Source organism: Drosophila yakuba, chromosome 3R (assembly GCF_016746365.2).
Source record: "Drosophila yakuba strain Tai18E2 chromosome 3R, Prin_Dyak_Tai18E2_2.1, whole genome shotgun sequence".
NCBI lineage: Eukaryota > Metazoa > Arthropoda > Insecta > Diptera > Drosophilidae > Drosophila > Drosophila yakuba.
The window spans coordinates 12,957,585-12,982,774 of NC_052530.2; the positions used below are offsets into that span (position 1 = coordinate 12,957,585).

The following is a 25,190-nucleotide window of genomic DNA, read 5'->3' on the forward strand; positions in this document are numbered from 1 at the left end:
TGACGTCGTCACGCTGCTCCTTCCAGGACCTTGCTGTTAATTACGGCAGGACAAAGGCGCCTCGCGAGCTTAATTGATATGCAGTTCTCTTCCGCTAATGTCATTATTAAGTCAACTTGGCTGAAATCGGTAAAGAAAAGGAGACAGCACTCGCCTTAAACCGGTTAAGTAGAGCAGAGTCAATACCAATTATTCGTCAATCAGCGTGGGGTGGTGGTTGATTTCAGTGTAGAGTGGGTTGATTGGGTTGGAGTGGTATGTAACGGAAACGAAGTTCGCTTGCAAATTGCGGCTAAAAGCAACTGCCTCCGTCACATAGACAACAGCAGTAGCAACAACACCAGCAGTAACAACAAACACAACAACAACAACAATGGCAGGGGACAACAAATTGATATATATGGACAAGTCCGCGGATTGACAAAGCAGCTGCAGCGTAAAAACCCAGCCATGTTGCCTGTCCGTTAAAATCTCCCATCTGCCCCAGCCCTGCCACTCAACTCCACCTCCCCCTTCCCCCCATTTCCTACGAAATGTAGCATTTGAGGCCGATGCTGCTGTTGTCGCGAAAAGTGCATTTTGTTGAACGTTGAACGGGGCGTATGAGCAACGCACCAAAGGAAAAATAGAAGGGGTTGGCAAGCGGGGGGACACGCCGCGTGGGGGGGTAGAGTGGATAAGGGGTCGTAAAGGAAGCACAGCGGCTTCGGCGACTGTCGCAGTTGCATTGAATTTTTGCCATTGCAACGATAGCTGACAGACGCCAGCCGTCATCCCCCACCACCCCAAACCCCCCACCAACGCCCACACACACAGCCGCCCCTTTGGTAGGCGGGGCATTTTTGTATTTTTTGCCCTTTGTTTTTCAAACGCAAGCGCGCATTTTTAATGCAACAACAGCAGCAACAACGCACCGAATGCATGCCAGAGCGAGAGGGAACGAGAGGGCAGAGCGAGCGAGCGAGAGGGCAAGAGAGGGCGATGCAAATAGCGAGTGAATCAGTTTTATCCGGGCTTAGTATTTTGTTTTTGCCCCAAAACACCCCACCCGATGATGCATTTGCATTTCTGCCAGTGGGATTGCAGTTAAAAATATTACACATTGAAAGTTCAAAGTTCGGTTGTAGGGCATCCGTTTGCATGTCCTTTGAGCTGGCCCTCGGATCCGCTTGATTAATTAAAAGCAAAATATGTTTATGGCCAGCAACAGTTCCTTGGGGGATAATCGGATGCTGGCCGGGTTAAAAAAAGGCGGCGTGTGTGCCGTGAATTATGCAGATCCTTTGCTTCACTCCTGTGATTCACACTTCGCGCGAACAGGAGGCAACTGTACCGCTTGACACTTGGCAGGACCTTCTGCGGACAAAGGACTAAACGGCAGCCCCTTTCCGCTGTCCGCTGTCCGCTGTCCACCTCTTCCTTTCACCGACATCGCTGATTGCATTTGCTGCAACATTTTTCGTTTGGTTTTGTTTGCCTTGCCGTCCATTTGGGAGAAAGGGGGGTTTTTGGGCAAGGATGCAACTGCTGCACTGCTGAAATCTCCTGGCATTCGAATGGACTTTTGTTGTCGTCGTCCAAAATGCAGCTGTCGCGATGCATGACCACCCCGTCACGCCTCCTGCTGCTGTTCCTGTTGCGCCCGCTTGTTTAGTTTTTCGCGCAATTTTCCGCGCTGCTTTTGTCATTTTCGGGGGTTTTTTCCATCCTGCCTGCCTGCCTGCCAGCCTGCCAGCCTTTTAGGCGATATTTTCGTTATATAAAGAGCCCTGGACACGGACCCATGCTTTTAGCCAAAGGCCAGCGCATGCAAATGCAACTGCAACTGCTGCAGCATCAGCATCAGCAACATCAGCAGCAGCGCTTTGGGGAATATGCAAATCAGCCATCAGCAGCAACTGCAGCTGCAGCTGCAGCAACAAAAGGCTCAAACTAGAAATGCTTTATGTGGCTATCCTGGTTGGGGGATTGAATCCCCATCACAGTCCCCCCCAACACTCTCTGCGATAGAAGGCGAGCGCATAATTGATGCTTTTCGGGCCACGACCAGCTTTGCACGGCCATTAATTTGCTATCGAATTGCTCTCAACTAATTGAACAGCAGCATAATGCGAATTTAATGAAGATCGCAGTTGGGTTGCAAGGGGGCAGGGACTGATGGCTGATTAGAAACCAGATAGTTACAATTTGATACAACAATTGTTTATGTTGCCAGGCTTATGCAATCATTCAAAAAAGGGGATTTACATATTTTATGTTTAAATAGGCTCGTTTTATATTAACCTCAAAGAGGATATATTTTTTAAAAGAACCCAAATAAATCGAAGTACTCTTCGAGGTCATATATATCTGGTTATGAAAAATATCGATTATCACTCGATTATAAACGTAGAATTAAGTTGGATTAAAAGGAATACTTTTCGAGCAATGCCCTAAGGGGAATAAATGTAATTTGATGTAACTTGAATATGCAGATCAGTATTTCAATCGGCTGAAATCGAAATGCCCTAGGAGTTGCAGTTCTGTTTGACTTTTAATATGATTTCCGAGCATAGTCGCCGTGTGCCTGTTGCGGCTCGCGAGCTCATTAATTAATGATGACCGGACAGGACCAGGACTGGTGGCTCCATGGGCACGAGGGGGTGGCCACCGCAGCAGGTGGCTGTGGCAGCCTACCATCCTCCAACAGCTTTGCATTTGTGCATAACAACTTATGAATCCATGAGCTATCTGGCAATCTCTTTATGAGCAGCATTCCCAATTTCTCTCTGGTATCGTACCGAGCCCAACCAAACCAAACCAAACCAAAACCATATCGAGCCCGAAGCAAAAGCAGAACGGGCACAGCGGCAAAGTCAATAGCCAATGCCATCGATAAAGCCATAAACTTCATGTACTGGGTGGGTACTGTGGGTGGGTGCAGTGCCTATCCGGCCTAAACTGCGCCACCAAGTCCTATACTCCCCGCGTTCCAGCCATTTCCGGGAATACGCGGCGTATGAGTAACGAGCGCGATGCGTAGGATTAAATGCAGGCGCTGCCTAGTTCCGATCTGTCCCTCCTCGTCTATATATCACTGAAATACATATATATATACATATGGACACATATATCTCCGAGCACGTACATAGAGAATTGCAGTGGCTGTCGCTGCAATCGCCCACCAATTTTTCTCCGCTTTTTTGATGCGCTTTCCCAGAACCAGGACCAGAACCAGAACCCCCATGTGCATGAGTTAGTGGGAATTTATGCTGGCTCTATTATTGTTGCTCTTGTTGCCGCGTATCCTTTTTGGCGGGGTTTGAGTGCGGACGACGCTCTACATTTTTTCCAGCTGCAATTTTCTTTGCTGGATATTTTAATGCCAACTCTGACGAAATACCAATACCAATACCAATGCCAATAACCAACACCCATAAATGGCGGCAAAATAAAATACGAAAAAAGTGTTGAATACGCGCGGAGGGGCAACATAGAAAACTTTTACGTTTCGCTTAGGGTTTTGTTTTATTTTTTGCTTGCAGATTCCCTTTTTTTTGCGTTTTTCATTTTGTTGCTTTGCCACTGCAAATGAAAACGAAAAAATTGCATTTTCCCCACATATGGACGTGTGTGAGAAGCACGAAATCAAAACAAAACATGGCCACATGGCGGGTCCTGTCGGCTTTCGGTTGGGGGAATGGTGTGTTGGTGGGCTTGTGGATGGGTGCATGGATGGATGGATGGATGGACGGATGAGGGGGCACCAACAGTGCCAAGCCAGGAGCAACAGCTCCCACAGCTGCCACAGCTCCCTCCCTGCAGATGTATCTGTATCTGCGGAATGGCATGGTTCATCTGGCGGGAAAGGGGCTGGGTTTTAGGTACACTTAGGCTCGATAGCTGCAGTTTTTCGCCACCCAGTCAGTGGGCAGCCATGCACCATGCACCATGCAGTTGCCCAGTCCAAAAACCACCTCATCAGTCGCTTGGGGGTTTGGGTGTTGCATACTTTTTGGCGTTGTTTGATTTTTAGGCGCAGCAAAATGCGTTTTGCTCTTGATTGGAAGTGTGAAGAGTGTGGGGCGGCATGCCAGTGTGTGGCAGCGCGTGTGCCAGCGTGTGTGCCAGTGTGTGTGTGTGGTATGTGCATTGTCCGTGTCCTTCTCTCAGTGGGCATGTGTTGGTGAGGACGCCGCTGCCGCTGTCGTCGCGCTTTGTTTTGATTTTTCGCGACTGAGCGCGCCGCGCGTTGCTGTCTGTTTCTCTCTGTGTTTTTGGATTTGTCCAGCAATGCATATGTGCGCCCACTGTTCTAGTGGGTATATATGTGTGTGTGTGGTTGTGTGCGAGGTTTGCATGTATATGTGCACTAGCAGCTAGGAGCAGCGCTGACGTCGCAGTCGCAGCAATTTTTTGCGCCAAAGCCAAACCAAAAAGGACGAGGACAATTCGGTTTGCGCTGCAGCTGCGACGTAGCCGCGGAATTTTTTTGCGCGTTTCGCGCCCGGCCAGCGGCCACTTTCATCCGTATCCACGTATCCAAGTATCCACATCCGCATCATCCTACTCCATCAGCGCTAGCATCAGCGGCCGAGGGGCTGGCGTCCCTCATAATCAACGCGCTGCAGCGACGACGCCATCGACATCGACAGCGGCTCTGGCTGTGACTATGGCTCTGTGACTCTGGGGCCCGTCATCGTTAGCAATTTTTGCCAGGACATTGCAACAGAAAACTGCTAAACGCGAAACAAGTTGCGGCGCTTTTTTCTGCTCCTCGGGTTCTCGCTGTCTCCCTGTCCTGGCCTGTCCTGAATCGAACTGAGCCGTGCTGCCAGGATCAGGCAGCAGCAGGCAGCAGACAGCAGGCAAGGCACATCAGTAGGCAGTGCAAGGCAGGCAGGCAGGCAGTCGGCAGGCAGGTCGCCACTTCTCGCAGACTTCTTCGCATCTGCATAAATCAAACCCAGAGGCAGTAGCAGAAGCAGAAGCAGTTAGCCACCCCAAGAAAAAACTCTACAACAGAAATATAGAAAGAAAAAAAAACACACAAACAACCAATCGCAATAGAAATAGCAAAGACAGACATCGAAGCAGAGAAACGATACGAGAACGAAAAAAGTGCCAAGTGAATGTGAAAGTGAAAGTGTGTGCAAAATGACTTGAAGTGCAAGACTAGACACCAACACCAATAACGAAACAACACCACCCAGCCTGGCCCAATCTACGTATACGCAATGCGGCCAAGGCGCTCATACGCCCCGTTGGCCCACCAGCCCTTCGAACTAAGACTCGGGCTGGGGCTCGAACAGCCAACACTGGCCATGCCGTCTTGAGTGCATTAAAAACCCGCCAAAAACCCAAAAACAAACCCAACCGGCTTGCGCCAAAGACAATGTAAGCGCCGGCACTAGAATGTAGAGCAGTTTTTTCTTCATTTCCCAAAACTAACTAACAAAACCAGCCAGCCAACAACAAATAACAAAATAGACAAAGTTACATTTTTACCAATATCGAATAATATTAATCACTTGATAATCAGCGCCAGTCAAACGCAACATTTCGTTCGTAAACAACAACTACAACTAGCCACAACAAAGCAAGTCAAAGCCAAGAAGCAACCAAATAAGCAGGCAATACCAGTCAGTCCGTAACGTCAGCAGAAATACGAAAACGAAAATAAATAAGTAAAACGATTGAGTAACTCCAGTAACTCCAGTTTCAGTTCCGCACCGATTCCGATTTGAGCCAAAATTAAAACGTCTGAATTTGATTTCGATATCGTCTGGCCCGTTCCGTCTTCAAGTCTCGGCCAAAGGTTCGTCATCGTCCCGACACACTCTCAGTTTCTACAAATTCAGACGTAGATCCTTAGTTAATTCACCTTTTGTATTGTGCATTTCGGCAAGAGAATATATTTGGAAAGCATCCCCAGGGAAGTCAAAAAAAATAAAGAAGGAGAAGAAAAGCAGAAGTCAACACTCGAAATCGAAAACTACGAAATTACCTGAAAATTTTTAAACAACCAAAAAGTCTATGAATGCAACAAAAATTACACGCTAAATTTTACAAGTGCAAAATTTTCTTATAATAATTTATCAAAAAAATAAAAATAAATTGAAAAAAAAATTTTAAAAAAAGAAGCTTACAAAAAAAAAAGGAACTTAGTGAGAAAATTAATCAAAGTTTAGAGAGAACATTAAATGCAAACGGAATATCAAAAAATTGTTGTGATGTGATATTTTTTCGATGTACTTTTATTTGAGGGTAAGTAGCGATCACTAATCAATTTAACTTTCTAATTTTAAGACTTTTTCTGGTTACCTTTCCTAAGATTCCTCCATTCCTTCCATTCAATCATTTAATCATTGGTAAATAATTACGTAAAGGAATATCTTTGAAGCGTATACTTTTAGTTTGAGACATTTTATATGTGGTTTGATGATGGAAAGTATCTAAATGGAAAATAAGCCTAATAACATAACTTTAAATTGATTTAATAGGATAGATTCTATAGAATAAAATAAGACGAATATAATGTTGAGCATTTAAGAAAAAATTATTGTTGATATCACCACTAATGGAGGAGAAAGACATTGAAGACAGATATTAAATGTATAAGATGATTGTATAAGAATGAGCAGTATTGAATCCTACTTCTATCTCTCTATTTGAATCTTACTTGAACTGCTTACTAATCATTTCTCTCTTATACTGATCTTATTCCAATGTTTTATTTGTAAAGTTATTGTAAAATGCATTTGTCCCTATATATTAAAAAAAAAATTGAGTTAGAACGAATTGAATGCTATAATCACATTACAGACTTCTTTTTGCAATTGACAAATTTAAAAATAAAATAATTATATTAATTTATTATATACTTAATTTCATGGTCTTATGGCCAAGATCAAAATAATTTTCTACGGGCGAAAGAAAACAAGGAAGTACAATCTTAGTTACTTAGCTAGCAGACATGTTTATTTTAAAGAGCTAAAATAATGACCATATTGTTCAATATAAGTAATTACTTAGAGAAGAAATATCTCCTTTGAGTTTCTTGGTCCAGTGGGTCTGAAGATCGCAGAGGGCTTTCTCTGCGATTGAGCTCGGCTCTTATTCCCAAGGACTTCGTGTCCTGTCGTCGGGTGACGGCGTTCAGCTGCAGCAGCAACATGCAACAGCATCGTGTTGCTGGTATGCATGCGGCTCTCCCCAGCAGCAGCAGCAGGTTTAGTTGTAGTTGTAGACTTTTTGCTTTTCTACATCCTCACACACACACACGAACACACACAGGAACACACACGAGTGCAAGACGCGAAGTTTTGGAGCCATGCACATAATGTAAACAAGGACATGCGCAATGCACCGCAATGGCCTTCCCCGCTTCCCCAACAGGAGAAGTGCATTGCAGGCAATGCAATTGCCAACTAGAAGATAGCAGCAGCAGCAGCCAAAGGGGCAGTGGGTGGTTGGGCAGGATTTTGGGTGCTTTTGGGTGGTTGGGCGATGGGGTGTTGCTGGGTGGCTGCTTCATTTACCAGCGGCTGCACTAGTAAATAGCAGATGGCAGCGAAGTCGGCGTTGGCATCGCTGTCGACGCCAACTTGCCACAGTTTAGATAGGCAAAAAGGAAAACTCCAAAGAGCCAGAGAGAAAGACAGAGTGAGAGACAGAGAGGAAGAGGGAGAGACAGAGAGAGAGAGCGAGAGTGGGTAAGAAAGAGAGAGCGAGGGTCTGCGCAACGAGAGTGGCGACTGCAGCCGAAAGGATGCAACGCTGCAAGGCAATTGCACTCCAGGACTCTCACACACACACACACAAACGCATTCGCAAGCACCTAGACTGAGGCGGTTGCTTCTTTTTTGGTTGTGTTGTCTCTTTTCGGCTTATTTTTAGAAGTCCTTTGCCCCCCCACAAACCCTACCCTCTCTTGGCTGCATTTTATTTACTTGACCAAGCCTCGGAAATTTACATGGCCATCCGGGGGAGGGGGCTGCAGTGTCCACAGCACTAGCAGTAGCAGCAGCTGTTCCTGGAGCCCCAGCACGTGCAGCAAGCAACTGCCCTTCAGCCGCCCAGCCACCCAGCCACCCACCTGCCTGCGTGATTTGTGCGTTGCCAGGATGCTGATGCCGATGCCGATGCCAATGCTGATGATGATGATGATGCTGATGGCGATGATGAGGCATCTCGTAATGTTCTGGGGCCGAGAAAAGGGAGCAGGAGAAGGAGCAGGGAGCAGGTGGTGGTGCAGCTGCATTTCCTTGCCAGCACCGCCGTGCGTGGTTGGTCGGCTCGAAAAAGGGTCGGCGGAATTGAGTGGGTTGGGCTGGGTTGGCTAGGCTGGCTGGGCTTGAAGTGTGGGCGCGTAGACATTGCGTAGAGTTGGAGCCAAGTTTTTTCTATTTCTTGATGGGGCAGGGGCAGCCTGGTCCACCCACAACACCCACTCCCTGCTCCCGCTCCCCTTTTGGGCCGCGCTTCATTCGCACATCGAGTGGTCAAAGTACATAGATACCTCATGCCCATGTGAGTGTGTATGTGTGTGCGCTTTTTGCGCGCGCGAACTTTTGCCAAAGGAAAAAAACTTAAACAGAGATGCTTTTACATACGAAGGGTGGGGGTTTTTCGGATGGCTCGCTGCATTTTGCGCGTCTGTAGCTTTTTTGGCGGCCGTCGATGAATGGGGTGCGAAGGGATGGGGCGTGGGGTGTGTGGTGGTCCCCGGCCTGGTGGAGGCCATGTACGCGTCGTCGTTTGCCAAAGTCCGTGTCCGTGTCGCGATGACGGAACGCCGAACGAACTGAACGCAACGCAACGCAACGCATCGCATCGCATCTATCGGCATCGGAAGGCATCGGCCGGGCACCGCAGTTGGCATACGGCTTTTGGACGTCTTTTGAGTAGAACATTGCTTTTTTATATTCTCGGCTCGACGCACCGCACCGAGCAAAAGAAGTAACGCCAACGCCGCGTAACGATAGCTGCCGCTCCAGCGAGGAGCCGCAGAGTTGGTCCAAGTCGTCGACGGTTCGGTTCAGTTTCGGACTTGCTTATTTTCTAAAAAATCCAGCAACCAGCAACTAGCACACACACACGCCGTGGAGTGGAGTGGAGTGAGGCCGCATTATTATATATAAAATATATATATTGCATATATATATATATATATACGGTATAGAATATAGATATATATATAAATGGGTGCAAAGTGCGCGCGCGTTTGCCGCCCCCAAAGTCAAACGCCCATGCCTCTCAACCCGCTGAGGGGCTGAGGCTTCAGTTGCAGTTCGAGTGCCATCAAATACTATTTATATACAATAAATGAAATAAAATATATACAAATATATATATATATATGTCTAAAAATATATGCATCCGGCCGCGAGTGTCCTTTCGTGTGCGTTCGTGTGTGTGTGTGTGTGCGTCAGCGGGTGTGTGTAACAATAACAGCTTCGATTGAAAGCAAACAACGAAATTCTAAAGCAATCATCTGATTTTTTTGACATATCCAATTGATTATTAAATACTCCGCCGCTGCCCCCATAAAGACCAAAATTTAAAACGCTTCATTAATTCAAAACGATTCGCTGACATCTTGAACCCAAAGATCCAGCTTCGATTGCAACAGTCCAGTCAACGGCGTCCACTCGTCTGCGTCGTCGTCTGCTGCATCTAACTTATAATTCGAATGCCCCAAGATGCTAGTCCCAAGAAAACTGAATCCTCCGATAAGCAAGATGCTATTAAACTATTAAGATTTTGAGCGGAAAACCAAAAAAAAGAAGTCTACTGACTGACCTCTCATGTTTGCACACATTCTGATCCTGGTGCAATCCAACAGAAACTGCGAGGCACTGCAACCGATTGAAAAGCCGCCAGATTTCCACAGCGATCCTCTGGAGCGGCTGTCTCAGCTTTTCCGGCTGGACTGCTCGCACCGTTCCGCGTTCCCGGCGACGGCGACGCAGACAACGATGCTAGAGTGGCCAACGAACTGCCTCACAGGACTCACCAGGATCCTTGGGATCAGCCAGGCCATTGCCGTGGACACGAGAGAAAATCTAAACACCGCTATGGATAAATAACATCAGTAAATTGTCCTGTACGTGATCGAAAATAATCATGACCCATGCTCAACGCCCCCAATGCACTTGTCCATCATAATATCATATAATATTGCACATGTGGGATACTAATTTATATTATTAATAAGGAGCTGAGTATTCTTAATATTTGAGAATTGATTAGGTAGGATGACCCTTCAAAACATAACAAACACTTTTTCATACGAAAAAATGGGTTTTTTTTCCTAAAGGACATTGAATTTTATTTTATACACATTGAAGAGCTTTGGACTTTTTGTATGCTTAAACCAAATTTATTATTTTGGCGTGTCCTTATTTTATTGAAAATTAAAAAATGTTCCAAATTTTCTATATTACAAATAGATATTGATATACATTCAATAACTTTTACAATATTTGTTTTTACTTGTCGCTTCTTTACCGCACTGTTTTCATAAGAAAAACTACTTGTTAGCTTCATTTGAGTACCTCTCAAGCTTTAGCACGTGCTTGCCCGCTAAAAGATAAAAAGACTATATTAGAATGGGGCCCATTTGTTGCAACTCGAGATATTAAATGACACAAGCTTAGAGTCCTTTCCCCAGCGAAAGTACCGACGGCAACTCTGAGTGCTTTCTTCTCAGCAATCTCAGAGTAGGGTTTTGATTTTCGAGTATCTTGTGGAATGCATTTTGAACATAGGGGAATCTTCAGTAGCGGAGAATGTTCTGAGAAAGGCTTTTTGAACCATGTGGGGATGCTCTTTCTGCCTTTCTCCCCTCACTAACACTTGTCTAACCAGGCTCACACACACACAGGCACACAAAATCCCCTGCCCATTCTCCATTTTGTCAAGCTGCCCCAACTGACAGCGACGTCGACGCCAGCAGCGCTGCTTGCCCCTCCATGAACGAGTATTTGAAATGCGCACTAGCTCTAGCTCAAAGAGCTTATGTGCCTGTGTGTGTGCGTGGCTCCCCTCCGATGTGGCGATGTGTGCGTGTGGGAGAGTATCCGGTTTCGGGTGGGTGGGCAATTCAGGAAGTCCTGGCTGCGCTGCCGCTGATTTTATTTGCAAAGCCCCACTGTGTGTGCTTTTGCCGTTGCCTTTGGCTTTGCAATGCCTCCCTGGGAAATATCCTCCTCCCCCCGGATATTCGCGTATTTTTTCGCGGCTGCGGCGGGCAAACATTTTTTGCTGCCAATACACATACCAGCGCACTCACACCCATACACACACACACTGGCTGGGGCAGAGAGCCGCGGCAACGACAACGCAACGACAACGACAACGACACCGTCAGCGGTCGTCCTCGGCCTATTCGCGGCGAAATAATTTTTCGCATTTTTAGTACAAAGCTTCACATCAACGTCGTCGTACAAACAAATTTTTATTTTCGGATTTTTCAATTACGTTTTCATTTATTTTTAAGTATTAAGTTTGCGTGCACTCAAAAAAAAAACAACCAAAAACAAAAAGCAACTAAATCAGCAACTAAAACTCGAACAAAATCATAAGGAAATTCATACCCAGAAAACAGTTGATAGATCGTGTGTCCAAACATCGAAATCAAAAAACAAAAAAAAACTCATTCAGACCACAAAAGAATCGAACCACATTTACCGGCTTCCAAAGAACGATTCTCAAGTGTTTTTTCGCCGTATCTCCAAAAGTCTCGACTAAACTCTCAACCGGCAGGAACTCTCGACGATTCTCAGTTTGTTATATGTTTGAACTTGTTTGCCCTCCCACAACACAATATCATCAGTCCATTTTAGTTATTTAAAATATCAAAAAATAAAAAACGAATAACGAATGATATTTGAAAAACAAAGATTACGAAAAAGTCGCGAACAAATTGAATAGAATAAAACACTAGATGAACAAAGACACAAGTTACAAAATTCAAATGTAAAATCAAAAGTACAAAGCAAAAAAGATTGTTGGCAACATTTTTATAAGTATATATACGTATTATTATGATTTGTATATATTTTTTATACGAACTCAAAACTACAGAGTCCAAAACTCAATTTTGATACGCAGAATTGCAGAATTGCCCATGTGATGCTCCGAATCCTCCGACGGGTAAGCAAAAAGTGTGTGTTATCTTCTCCTGATTAGAAGACGCTGGCAGAGTGAAAGAGAAGGGGCGACAGAGAGAGAGGGCGAGAGAGTGAGAGAGAAGCGAAGAGAAAGGGGTCCTGTTCTCGGACTTCTCCTTTCGAAAGTGCCTGAACCGGCAATACGAAGAATGCCAGCCGCAGGCTTCGGGTCTTCGTGCCTTCGTGCCTGATTTTCGGCTGCTTCGTGTCCTGCTGCTTTCTAATTGCGTCCTCTCTCTGCCGGCGTCTGTGTGCGTATGTCTGTGTCTGTGTGTGAGTGTGAGTGTGTGCGACTGTGAGTGCATTACATTATCCTGAGGCAGCGGGTACACCTACACCTACGCAACAGCTTCGGCATCCGACTTCCGATTCCGAATCCGCTCCGATTGCGACTCGGCAAGGACCTCAGCTTGCTGCGGCCGCTGCCTGCCTGCTTCTTCTCTTCTAGTCCTTCTTAAGCTACGCGCGCGTACGGTCGTACCGCCCGCCCGCCCGCCGCTCATCCCGCTCGTCCCGCTCGTGGCCGTTCGTTTTGGCCATCGGCTCCTCCTTGGAGCGCTTCTTCGTGCAGGTATGCGTGCGGTTGTGTGTGTGAGCAGGCGCACACTTACTTGCACTTACTGCGTGTAGGAAATTATCTGCTCCCTCTGTCGCTGCCGGCGTCGCCTAATACATATATAAATAATATATATTATTATATGGGATATACATATATTTAAAAGCGACGACGCTCGTGTATATAGAAAAGGCAGCTCGTTATCGCAGATGCCTGGATAAGGGATGCCAGGGAGTAGGGAGAAGGACCGCCTGCTTGCAAGAAAGTGTAGCACACTTATGTGGGCAGGCGTTGACTGAAGCAGCAGCCATAGCAGCAATAGCAGCGGCGGCAGCTGAGACGGAAACGGAAACGGAGTCCGAATCCTCGACTTCGACTTCGACTGAGGCAGCGCCTTGGTCTTCTGGCACTTTACTTTCGCAGTCTAGAATACAAAATTCAGTACGTTTCCAGTCACGCGCGCTGGCAGAAGTTTTGCTTGCGTATGTCTTCTACCGACGACGTCGACGAACGCCGCCTCGACTTGTGTAAAAATTCCAATCACTCCACATAAATTATTAAAATAAAATAATAATAAAATATTAACAAAACAACATAAAAAAAACAAAAAAATAAAAAATTGTGTAGCGTGCATTAGCTGTGTGTCTGAGTTGAAGCATCAATTCAAATCAGTTTCAAATCAATCAAATCTAAGAAAATATAATTATTTTAAATCAAATAAATAATAATAAATATTTAAATTAAATAATAATTAAATAAATCAATTTCATTATCACATAAACTAGAAATAACTATTAAAAGCCTAGTTCAGCCAGCTCAATCGTCTCGCCCATCGAACCCAGTCACAGATCCTCCTCAATTAGCTCAGGTGTCGCTGTCTTGTGGTACGTGCAACTTGCGGCGCGTTTATTCGCTGCCTTCTTTCGCGATTAGCCAACCAAAGGGCCACACACACTCTCCAACCAAATCCAACACAAAAAAAAAAGGAATTGAAAAAAATACTAAACAAAAAAACCATCGAACACACCAACACACACGTAATCGGGCGCCACTTGCTGCTGTTGCTGTGGCATTGGTGGCCACATTGCGCATACGACATGTTAGCCCGCAATTATCCTGCCTGCGCATTGGCAGGCGTCGCGTCTTGGCTTTGACGGGGAAAAACTTGGCAGGAAATTATCTAAAGCGCTCAAGGCAGCCAGAGCCTCAGATTCGCCGCAGCCCCGCTCAACTTAGTCAGCAACTTTTCACAGACACTCGCACTCACACACACACACGTACACCAGCAGCAGGCCATACTTATACTTATATAGTTGAGATATAGAGGGTCGTGTCTAATTTTATATAAATACTCTCACACAGACCCTGGCACACTCGGAGCCGAATATGAAAGCTTTGGGCCTTCGTTTCTTGAAAGACATTTGATCGTCTTGGCTGGCAGCGAATGCAGCGCAGCAGCAGCGGTCAGTTAGGAGGTTTGTCCTTAGTCAGTTGGTCACTCAGCTAGGGAACAACAACAGCGCAGTCCACATTAGTCAGTAATCAGTAATCAGTTACCCGTTCAAGTCCACACTTCGATGATGGTACGTGCCAGGTTTGGGGATGATGAGAGCACCTCAGAAGGATGTTTTAAATAAATAACTTGCTGAAACTGTGACAAAGTGCGCCCAAATAACGACTGTGAAAAAAAACAACACAAATTTACCAACTCAGAAATTAAATGTTGTGAAAACAGTGCTACGAAAATAATACCAATAAATGACTAAATATATGAAAAACATTAACAAAATAAGTTTTAAAACTACATTTTTTTTGTGGTTTCTTTATATTCACTTCTAAGTTGTTAATCGTAGTAATAAACAAATCAAATTTTAATTTCTTTACAATTTTAGATTGTATATTTTAAACCTAACATTATTAATTGTGTAATGAAATAGATTTTTTTCTCATTTCTGAAATCTCTAGGAATATTAGTTTTTTGTTCTGCTATTTTTTTCATCTATTAAATATATTCTTTTTTTTCACAAACAGAATACCGAAAACTAGCTAAAAAAAACAAAGCCATAAAACACAAAAAAAAAAAAATCTTGCAAAATACATAAGAAAGCAAAATTGCTCGAAATTCTAAATTAAATTAAACTTCTAAAAAAACGAAAGCGCTGCGGCAACAAACCTTTGGAAACCCCTTTCGAAAAAAACGTATAAATTAACTAATAAATACAAAATAACTAAATCCATAAAACCGGAAATGCTCTGAAACAGTGAAAAGTGTGGCATAGTTTTCGGTGTGCATCGACATGAAGTGACAACAAAAGCAGCAAGCCGTGCGGCGGCGCCTTGAAAATAAATGAATCCGCTAGCGACCAAAGAAAAGTTTTTAATAATTAGTGAGCCCTGATGACCCCACTCCCCGGCCCCCGTTGACCGCAGCGCTAGAGTGAATTGTGTTCGCCCCCCCAAAGTCCCAAACGAAAAAAATTACCCCTGAAAGTAAAAGGTCTGTGCACAGCGACTCGGCCAGAGAAATGAGCCGCGTTCATCCGAATTCCGAAATGCATCACCAGCGACCGGAGCGGTCAGCGGCACCCACCCGCCCGCTCCTGCTCCTGGCAGCGGTACAGTCCCGCTCCTCGGGAGCGACTGGCGCTGCCGCCGCTCCAGCCGCCAGCTGCCAACGCTGAACACATGGCCGCCATGAAGCGGAGCGATCCTCTGAAGCGGCTCGATTCGCACTCGCCACTGGCATTGTAACTTAAATTAAGGGTAAAATATCGCAAATGGTATTGGTGCAAAAAACAAAAAAAAAAACAAAACCAAGCAAACAAACAATGAAAACAAACCAAAAATCTAAGAACATTTCATCCCACTCGAACTGAACATTCAAGAAAATCTTATATGTTGTGTCTATACAAACCTATAAAATAGTTTTAGGCAGTTGAGAGCGCAGATAAAATATAGAGAAGCTGCAAGTTTTTACATATTCTAAATTAATTATTAATTTATTATTCAAGATAGAAACTGAACGTAAAACAAATTTAAATCTATCAGTATATAAATATTAACAAATATGTTCAATGATGTGAATTACTTTTGATATTTTTGAAGCTGGAAGTCAAATATTTATTTAATTATTTTTGGACCCACGCTAATTATTTGTTATTGCAGCTTCGTGGATCTAATTTATTTGTACCTATTAATCAAACACTACCCATTTTTTGTCAATACCACATTTATTTTATTTTCGCTTGCAGCTTGTGACTTGCAAACCCATCCAATTACTGATAAATATTAAACCGATAAAACCGCCAAATAGCTCGCACTTAAAACAATCCAGTTAGCATTTCGACAGCAAGAGAGACAGATTCCTTAAGACATAGGGCTTGTGAACTCCCCCCATTGAATTCTCCACAACATTTTCAGCCTACCATCTGAACCAATTGACCAGATTACTAATCTCACATTTACGTTGCGCCCTGTGCCATCGTCTGCTTTCTTCTTGCAGGTTACACCATATCGAGAAGTTATCCAATGAGAAAGCCGCTTAAATTTTGGTAAGTCAACTCCAGTGTTCATCCTCTTACTTTAAGTCTGGGTCCAGTCTTGGTCTAATGAAACGCCTTTGTGCTCGAGTGGACTTCATTTTTTAATTAGAAAGTCAACACACACACACAGACACACACAACACTCACACTCACACACTCACGGGGGTGAGGCGAAGTATCCTTAATCGAAAAGTGCTGGCATATGGAGAGGCGCCTTTGTGAGCTGCAGGACTCTGCAATCCCCGCTCGCTTGTTTGCCTTTGTTTATTTGTGTGCTACTTAAGATGAAATGGCAAAGAAAACTGACAGAGATGGTTGTTGGGCTACTAGGACTACAAGGACTACTAGGTGGTGTGGAGGGTCGGGGCAACTGAATCCCGCATCTGCCCTGTGTCCGTTTCAATTTCTCCTACCAAGTCAGCTCTTCACGCAGACATTTTCTTTGACTTTCCACCCGCCAGGGCTGCTGGGAGAAAATAAAAAAGGAAAACAAACAGAGGCGTCTGGGCTAGAAGTAGTAGAAGAAGGCGAGTGTAGGGAGCAGTGTGCAGTGCAACAGCGGAAACGGAAATTGCTGAAGTTGCATGTGTGTGCCGTGTCCTTACCCTCCTCTCCTCTCTCACGTGTGCATCTCTCTCTGAGTGTGTGTGTGTAATGAGGCACCGTGTTATCCTTTTGCTGACAGCAGACGCCGCTAGTTGCTGCGTTGTTGGATTTACAAGCAGGCTGCAATTATTTTCAGCTTAAGCGACAAAATAGAAGGAAGCAAGTCTTAAGCATTTACCATTTCCCAGTCTCGTTATTATCCAGCTCGATGCCGTGTAAATGAGTTTGCTGCAGTTTTTACTTGTTATTGCCAACTTCACTGCTGCCAGTTCTGCTCTTATATTTTTCTCGTTTAAATCCACTCGGTGTAGGAAGTTTGGCCCTACGGCTTGAGTTGCTCATGTGCAGCCATCGCAACCCCTTCTGTCTTCTTTCCTTCCAGTGCATAAGTAAGTGCACCCAAGGCTACTTATGAAAAATGCTAAATTAAAGTTGACTTTTAGGCGCACAATGCCGTGCGATTCCTTCAACTCATGCCCCTTATATGTATTTAGCTACCCAAGACCCGGCCAAGTTGCTTGTTTCATGTGTTTTATTCGCTGCGAAGAAAGTTTCACGGCGACCTACACAAAATGTTTAGTACATTGTACGAAACACGGAAACTTTGGCCAGCATCCAGGTGGAAATGTCATGTAGAAAGTTTTGGGCCTTCGAAAGTTCGCAGCATCGAAACCTTTCGCCATGCACGGCCAACTCCTCTGATGGTCGGCCGGAAATCGTTTTAAGAACGGAAGTGAAAATTTCTACCATGCAGCTGAGCGCAACCATCTAAATATACATCTATACATGGCCCTCGAATAATCTCTTATTGAGACCGAACAATATAAAAAACACACAGTGTACGAGTATGTGGGGCGGGCATAGAAGGTGGGGGGAAGGTGGCGGTATGAAACGCAAATTCATTCAATTGCGAAAAGAAAATTACCCTAAAACGCGCCACAGAAGCCGAAAGAGACAGAGACAGAGGCAGAGCGCCGCAACAAGTCGCGATGATTATCTGGAATTAAATAAAGCACACATTCGCGGCATATAGTATAAACCGATTCCGAGTCCGAGTCCGACTAAAGTATCCAACTTGCGCCGGCCAATGGCAGCGCTCACTTGAGCGGCGACCAAGTTGCACGCCTCGCTGAGCAAATGTCGCGGCCCTCGCCGAAATGACCCCACAGCCCGCTCCTCAAAACAACCAAACACCCACCCACCCATCCACCCACTGACCACCCCCCGCCCAGTGGAAACTACAACTACAGCAGTCTGCTCGGTTCCGTTCTATTCCGTTTGCAGCGCTGGAAATTAAGTCAGCAAATGACTTGTAGAATATCAACACATGTCCAGCGTCCGTCCGTCCGGCTTTCTGTTAGTCTGCGATACTCTACCAAATAGTACGTTGAATTCTCTAAGTGGAATATATTTGGAGTCAACATAAAAATTATGAAAAAATCTTGTCCTTAACTTTTTACTGATTAGACAACTGCAGCTCCCTGGAAAACGTAGTAGACCATAAATAACTACATGAACATTTAATTGATCATAACTGAACAGCAGATAAGATAGGATGATAAAAGCAATTAGTGTATTCTTTATAGTTGACGTTGGCATAGATAACATATTGAAATTCCAGATTAATAAAGCAAATACTAGGTAGGTGATCAGAATGTTCAAGCTATTTCGTATCCCAATGTAATTTGAAATGGAAGAGAACGAAAATCAGAGGGCATCCAAGTAACGCAGTGCTGACTAGAATAGATCTTTCTTGTTTTTGTTCGTCTATTTCGGACATGGACAAACTATTGCAACAGATCAGCGGTCGAGCAGCAGCCAGGCGAGCAACAAGATAATCAAGTGTAATTTATTTCGTATTTGGTGCGCGCCATGCATGAGCTCGAGCACCACGACAAGTGCGAGTGCGAGTACGAGTACGAGCATCTGTGCGATGTCATCTAGTTCGAGTATCTAGTATCTAGTATTTAGTATCTAGAGAGTAGCCCACACACACACACATACACACTTGCATGAGACAACCATTTGGCGTAGACTTATATAAACTAGCAGGCGAATCAAGCCTCAGCCCAACCCCCAAAACTAGACCGGATGCACGAGCACTTGGCGTGAGGCGATCTGAGTCGATTTGGACTGGTGTCACGTCTCATATGGCGAAATCATTCAAGCATCCCATCCCATCCCATCCACTGCACTGTGCTCTGGCCAGATCTGGCTTTATTCGGCGCTATCTCGATCGCTCGACTGCAGTGCACTGCTCATGCCAAGGCTCTAAGCTACACTTGAAATATTTGGTTAATAGAAAACAATGCAATTAAATGGCCATTATCATTAGGGAGTGGGGCTACTGGTTCTATATCTCTTATATATTTATCAATTTTTTTTAATTTTTATAATTCACCAACAATTTTTATTTCAAGCCCAAGATCTGATTATCATATTTTTTGTTTTATCTTCAAGCTAGTTTAAGTAAATGTGATTACTGTTAATCATTTGTGGCATAATTTCCAAGCAAACAAGCCGCCCATTGTCCGAAATTAATAACGATATTGTCAAGTGTAAGTCCAGGCGGAAGCCCAATGCTTTCCACTTTCCCACGTGCTCCGGTCCACAACAAGTGGTCGAGACACACCCTCAGTCCACTAACCCATCCCCTTTTCCCGACTCGACCCGGCCACACCATACAACACCACTCCATTTCCACTGCCACATCCACTGCCCATTTCCCTCGCCATGCAGCACGCACCAAAGTGGCCGAAAGCAGGGGAGAGCCAGCACAAATACGTATTAAAACGTTAATAATATGCGAGGGCCGGCAACTCATGACAGCTCCAGCTCCAGCTTCAGGTTCAGCCCGCGAAAGTTGCCGGTTGCGATGAAAAGCCGCAGACAGCGGAGCACCCGGCCAGGTGAAGGTGCCTGCCTGCCAGCCTGCCTGCCTGTCCAGCGCAAATCTTTCAAGAGTAGTTCCGCTTTTTTGTTGTGCCCACAGTCACGGCGACACTTCCGCTGCTGGGTCATTTAAAAGGTGCCATGGCAGTGGGTGTGGAGTCGAACGTGGACGTGGAGGTGGAGGTGCTGGGGCATGTGTCACCAAGAACTGGGCACCTGAGCTGCACTGTTTTCGGCTCTCTGATTATCTTCATATTGTTTACAATTAAAACAATGACCGGTTTTCCAAAGGGGGCGGAGGCGTGAAAAGTACGGCACAGACCAAGTTGAAGCCTCACTGGGCTCCCGACTCCCAACTACCGACTACCGACTACCGACTTTTGGTAATTACTTTCGGGCCGGGCGGAAGTGCTCACCATTTTGTTTGTTGTTTCCTCGACTTTATTTCTTACTGCGTATTGGCCAGTAATAATAATGCCCAAAGTTTCTGTGGGCCGGGTCCAAAGTTTCGTTCTGCCAGTTGAGCAGACTGAATGTTAGTTTGGATTGGTATAGCATGGTATGGTACGATTGTTTCGTACGAGAGTGGTCGGGGTAGTGGGTGTATTTCTTTGCGCTTCCGTAAGCAGCAAAACGGTATTTTTCCATATTCTCCAGTCGCTGGGAGGCGGAGAATTGATTTCGCCGCGCTTCGCATTTGTTGACTTGACTCAGACGGCTTGATTTAAGTAGGGGAAGAAGTGAGCCTCTATTATGTCTTATAAAAAAAGCTAGACGGACGCCTATTGGTTGTCTTTTTGGAGAGCGGAACAGACAGAAGAGGAACCTCCGCCAGCTAGAGGAAAGTCGAAAAGTTGAGCGGGGTGACTGCGACCACAGAAAGTTTGACCAGGCCGAGCTCTAATCAATAAATCACTTCAAGGTTTTCTTAATTAAAACTTTTCCCTTGCGCCCAACCACAAAAAGACTTGTCGAAACATACTTGTAGACCAAACTTTTTACACAATCCATGGGAAAAAAAGGACATAAAAATTGATTAACTACCGGGCGACCACAAAAAACAAGGACGAGCGCAAGCAAAGTTTCGAACCCTTTCCAATAAGAAAAAGTTTCGACTTGAGCAAGAAAAGTGGCAGCCAAAGAAGACACACCAATAAGGATCGTAGCAGGGATATGAAACTATTGCACATAAAAACTGAAAACTATTAAGCGCTTAAGTCAGCCGGAAAATGAGACAAAATAGTTGGCCAACTAAACTCCGGCTGAGCACAAAGTTGAGGAATAAGCGAGCCATTAATTAAGGGTTGCGGCATAAGAAACCAAATCATTTTTGGGCTGGGTGAAAAGAAAAGAACATTCGAAATTGCATAGGACTAATTGGCAAGCGCGAAAAGAACAATGGTAAAGAAAAAGCCGAGCAAAAAGTCAAAGATGAAAAGCCTGGAAAATGTTTCTTAAGCGACCGCAAAAGGCCGGCGAAAGGAAAAATGTAAAAAATCAAAGGAAGCGACGGCCCCACTTGACATTTCAGCAGGTTAAGCCCCATAGCACGGGTCTCGGTTACAGTTTCTTGTGGCACTTCTTGGGCCGTAAAATATTTACCCAGGGTAAACAATACAAACCGCTCTGGGGAAGGAGAATGGAAGTGGGCGAACCTTTTGTCACTACCAAATCTCGGCTGGCCCTGAAAACTTGGCTATTGACATAATTGTGGGTGGCAGTGGCCCAGGATTCAGGACTCAGGACTAAGAACTCAGTACTCAGTACTCCGTACCCAAGTCACACTCAAGGCGTTGCCGGCAGACACTTGAAGGCGGTGCTGCCCCCACTTTTGCCGAAGAAACGAAGACGAATCCACCCTCAATTAGATGTGAAGAGCCTTGGCTTACACTTGGCCAATTTGGCACCCAGTCCACTGGATAAATGGGTTTAACTTGCAGTTACAGTTCAACTTCCATTTACACGCTCGTTACGAGTTGTTGCCGCAAATTAGCCAGGCTCTTTGTTCTGCGAGACGTTGCTGATTAGTCCTAGATGGCTTTCTTATTGGCACTTCCGGGCGAAACTTTTGCTGCACACTTTGCGGGGCATTCCAATTGGAGCTGGGGCGAAAGGATGAGAATGGAGTGCTTGGTTAGTCTGTGGCGTGGCTATCTTATCGGATTCAGTCCTTGATAAACCTCAACTGTCGCCGTCTATATCTAATCGATGGCGCGCGCTTTTAGTTAAATTATTGACTCGACCTGTTTGCATAGGCACTTTTATTTGCTTCAAGTACTATTTCGATTTATCAGCACCATCTATATGCATATATCTGTATCCATATCTATAAATGCGAGTGCGGTTTACCCTTAAAGCAAACAATCGAAGCTCTGCTCCGCGTTCTAGTCCCATGCAAATAGACCGCGAGTAGTTTTGTTTGCATTTCGGTTTCGAGCCCAATCTTATCAGTCGGAAGGATTGCGATTGGAATGGGGGATAATTGCTGGGCTGGCATTGTGGGAGAAGTTTGCCAGGAGTGGGTATGCACATTAATGCACTAGCTGGCTGTCTAATTTATGTGCGACCTGTTACTTGCAGTTACTACAGTCACCTTCTTCCGCCAGTTAACGAATTAAACGCTCTGCTTCCGCTTTCAATGGGTCCAATCAGTCCAAAAACCACCCTTTTGCCCAGGTTACCCACCCCTACCTATCCTACCGCCATCCTTTTCCCAACTCGGTTCCCACAAAAAACACATAGTCGTCGGCCCTTCTGTGGAATTTCCCGTTTATTGGTTTCTTTCCGGATATTGTTATGTTCGGCTGTGAACGCCTTTTCCTTCCGCCGCTCGACGCCTTCAAATTACCACCCCCAACCCCTTGAACTAACCTGTAGTAGCGGGTCCTAGGTAGTTGCTGTTCTTGCCTCGACGAAAAGTGCAAAATGATTGCGGTTTCGTGTTGCTCAGGGGGACCTCCCTCCCTCGGATATTTTCACTTGCAATCCCCATCCAAAACTCTCTCACCGCTCCATTTAATGTCGAAGCAACACGCAAGTTGAAATTGTTGCTGCTGTTTTGTGTGTGTGGCCCTTTTAATGTTCCAGACAATTGGATAATGTTTCTTTTTCTTAGGTGATCATAGCAAAGCAATTAGAAATCATGAGTAAGCCGTTTTTATTTTTAAGGTGTTTTTAATGTAACTAGCGAATAAAAAACAGTAACCTTATATAAAATGTATTTATTATATATTTATATGAGAAAATGTAAATATTAAAATGCTAAAGCGATCGTTATATCGTAATTTTAATGGTTTTGACAGTCCAATTTCAAGATCAGTTCAGAACGATCACCTTAGCGCAAACACATATCCATCAACATTTATTTGTAATACTAAATTTAAGTCATTTTAATTAAAATACCATTTAGACATAAGGTCGATCGTCCATTCGGGCAGGGCTGCTATCTATATCACTTGCGATTATCTATGCAGGAAGGAATCCTTTTGGGAAGCGCTGAACCCATTGCCTATTTGGTGAGGTTCCTGCGCTGCTCATCGATGTCCTTTTCGTCCTTGTGGACTGACTTGCGAACAAAGCGTGCGGACAGCTTTGAGAAGAAGCCCACTCGCGAGGTGCGCTTTGTGTCGTCGGCGGATGGAGGAGTCTGGAAGTTGGATGGCAATTTAAGCACCTTCAGGGGAGTGCTTATCGCGTTCACCTTTTCGAAATGAGTCGAGGGTGGGAGTCTTCTGGTGGGTCCTGGAGCTTGTCGGGATTCGGGATTCCGAATGTGCTGTGTGGTGCTGGTCAGCTTTTGGTTTACAGCCAACCTTCGTTGGGCACTCAGTAGAGTTGGCTTCACATCCACTGAGGCAGCGACTCCTTTCTTGGGCAGTGCTGGTTGTGGGAAAGTGGACGGCTCGGAACGTCTTGGATTGGCGGCCTTGGTGGCAGTGCGGCAGATGAATTTTGAAGGCGGTTCCGAGGGTGGCGGAGTGAGGGCATTGGCCAAACGTGGAGCCATGGGACGGATGGAAGCGGAGCCAGGCTTATTCGGTGTATGCTTGTCCGGTGCAAAGGTTACTTGGCTTACGGTTACATTGGGGGAAGGTACAGAGACACGAATCCGACTGCTGACTGGGAGTGTGGGAGCATCCCCAAAGGAAGCCTCCGATTTATCGCTGGAGGTTGTAGAGCGCGGTTTAGCAATGTCAAGGAGCATATAGGTGCAATAGATGTCGTCGAACTGCTGGTTCTTCAGCGACTGCTCGACATCACGCAGTTTGTGACCCATGTTGGACAGCAAATCCAACCGATATATGTCCTGTAGATCCATAGGTTTCTCCTGAAAGGGCCTCAATCTATTCCCTTCCTCGTAACCCATGTTAATCCACCCATCCGCCATGACTGCCGATAAAGTAGTACGTTTCGTAGGACTTAGAACGAGGAACTTCCTAATCAGATTCTCGCACTCAATGGAGACGTAGTAGGGAACACGGTACTTGCCCCGAAGAACTCGATCGCGTAGCTCCTTCAGATTAATCCCATCGAAGGGTAGGGAACCACTCACCAAGGTGTAGAGCACCACTCCCAGTGACCACGAGTCCACCTCCGGTCCAGAGTATTTCTTGCCTCTGAAGAGTTCAGGAGCTGCATACGGTGGACTTCCACAGAACGTCTCCAGTTGGGTTTTGGGGTCAAAGGTGGTGCTGAAGCCGAAATCAGCGATCTTCATTTTCATATGCTGGTCCAACAACAGGTTCTCCGCCTTAAGATCGCGGTGCACAATAGACTTGCTATGGCAGTATTCAATGGCAGACACCAACTGGCGGAAGAGCACCCTGGCATCCCGCTCTTGCATCCTTCCGTTTTTTACCAGATGATCGAAGAGCTCTCCACCGCTGACGTACTCCATTACCAAGTAGAGGGTCCTTTCCGATTCGATAACTTGGAAGAGGCGCACAATGTTCGGATGGTTCAGCATTTTCATGATCATGACTTCACGGTGCAACTTCTGCCGTGCAATCGTATTCAATGTAGTTTTATCGATCAACTTGATGGCCACTTCACGACCGGTGGGCAGATGAATCGCCAGCTTGACTTTGGCGAAGTTGCCCTTTCCAAGTGTCTTGATGATCTTGTACACTCCGTTGCCGTTGCCATTTACATAGGACTGGAACTTAAGGTTCGGCGTGCCTCCACTGCTCTCAGCACATCCGCCCACATCCTGGGCAGCTGCAGGAGGGGACGTGGCTGTGGTGGACTTCGATGTATGGGGACCAGGATCGTTCTCCTTGTCGGACGTTTTGTCTGTGTTTGCTACCGTCATTTCTGGTAGGATTATTTTTTCTAAATCTCAGCAAAGCGTTCGCCGCACACTTGTAAGGCAAACTGATTTGTAGACTTTTTCCATGGACTTAAGTTCGTTAGAATGCTCGGGCAGGGCCTGCTGTATCA

At 45.4% G+C, this 25,190-nt stretch overlaps 2 protein-coding genes across 7 annotated transcripts in view; one reads left to right on the forward strand and one right to left on the reverse strand.

Annotated features, from left to right (window-relative positions):
- Positions 1–4,453: 4,453 nt before the first annotated feature.
- Positions 4,454–25,190, forward strand: part of LOC6536629 (homeobox protein prospero) — a 75,434-nt gene continuing 54,697 nt past the window's right edge. For 2 of the 6 annotated variants that reach the window (XM_002097165.4, XM_039375959.2), the window contains exons 1-2: positions 4,455–6,246; positions 16,214–16,262. The gene's annotated coding sequence lies outside the window, so the exon portion shown is untranslated. Of the gene's footprint in view, positions 6,247–8,883; positions 10,088–11,349; positions 12,139–16,213; positions 16,263–25,190 lie in introns of those variants that run through there. The other 4 variants (XM_039375955.2, XM_039375960.2, XM_039375958.2 and 1 more) reach the window with 4 other exon arrangements.
- LOC6536626 (MAP/microtubule affinity-regulating kinase 3) lies at positions 22,906–25,074 on the reverse strand. Its single transcript, XM_039375962.2, has one exon. It carries the CDS (start codon positions 25,060–25,062, stop codon positions 23,260–23,262), a length of 1,803 nt encoding a protein of 600 aa, XP_039231896.1. The 5' UTR covers positions 25,063–25,074; the 3' UTR covers positions 22,906–23,259.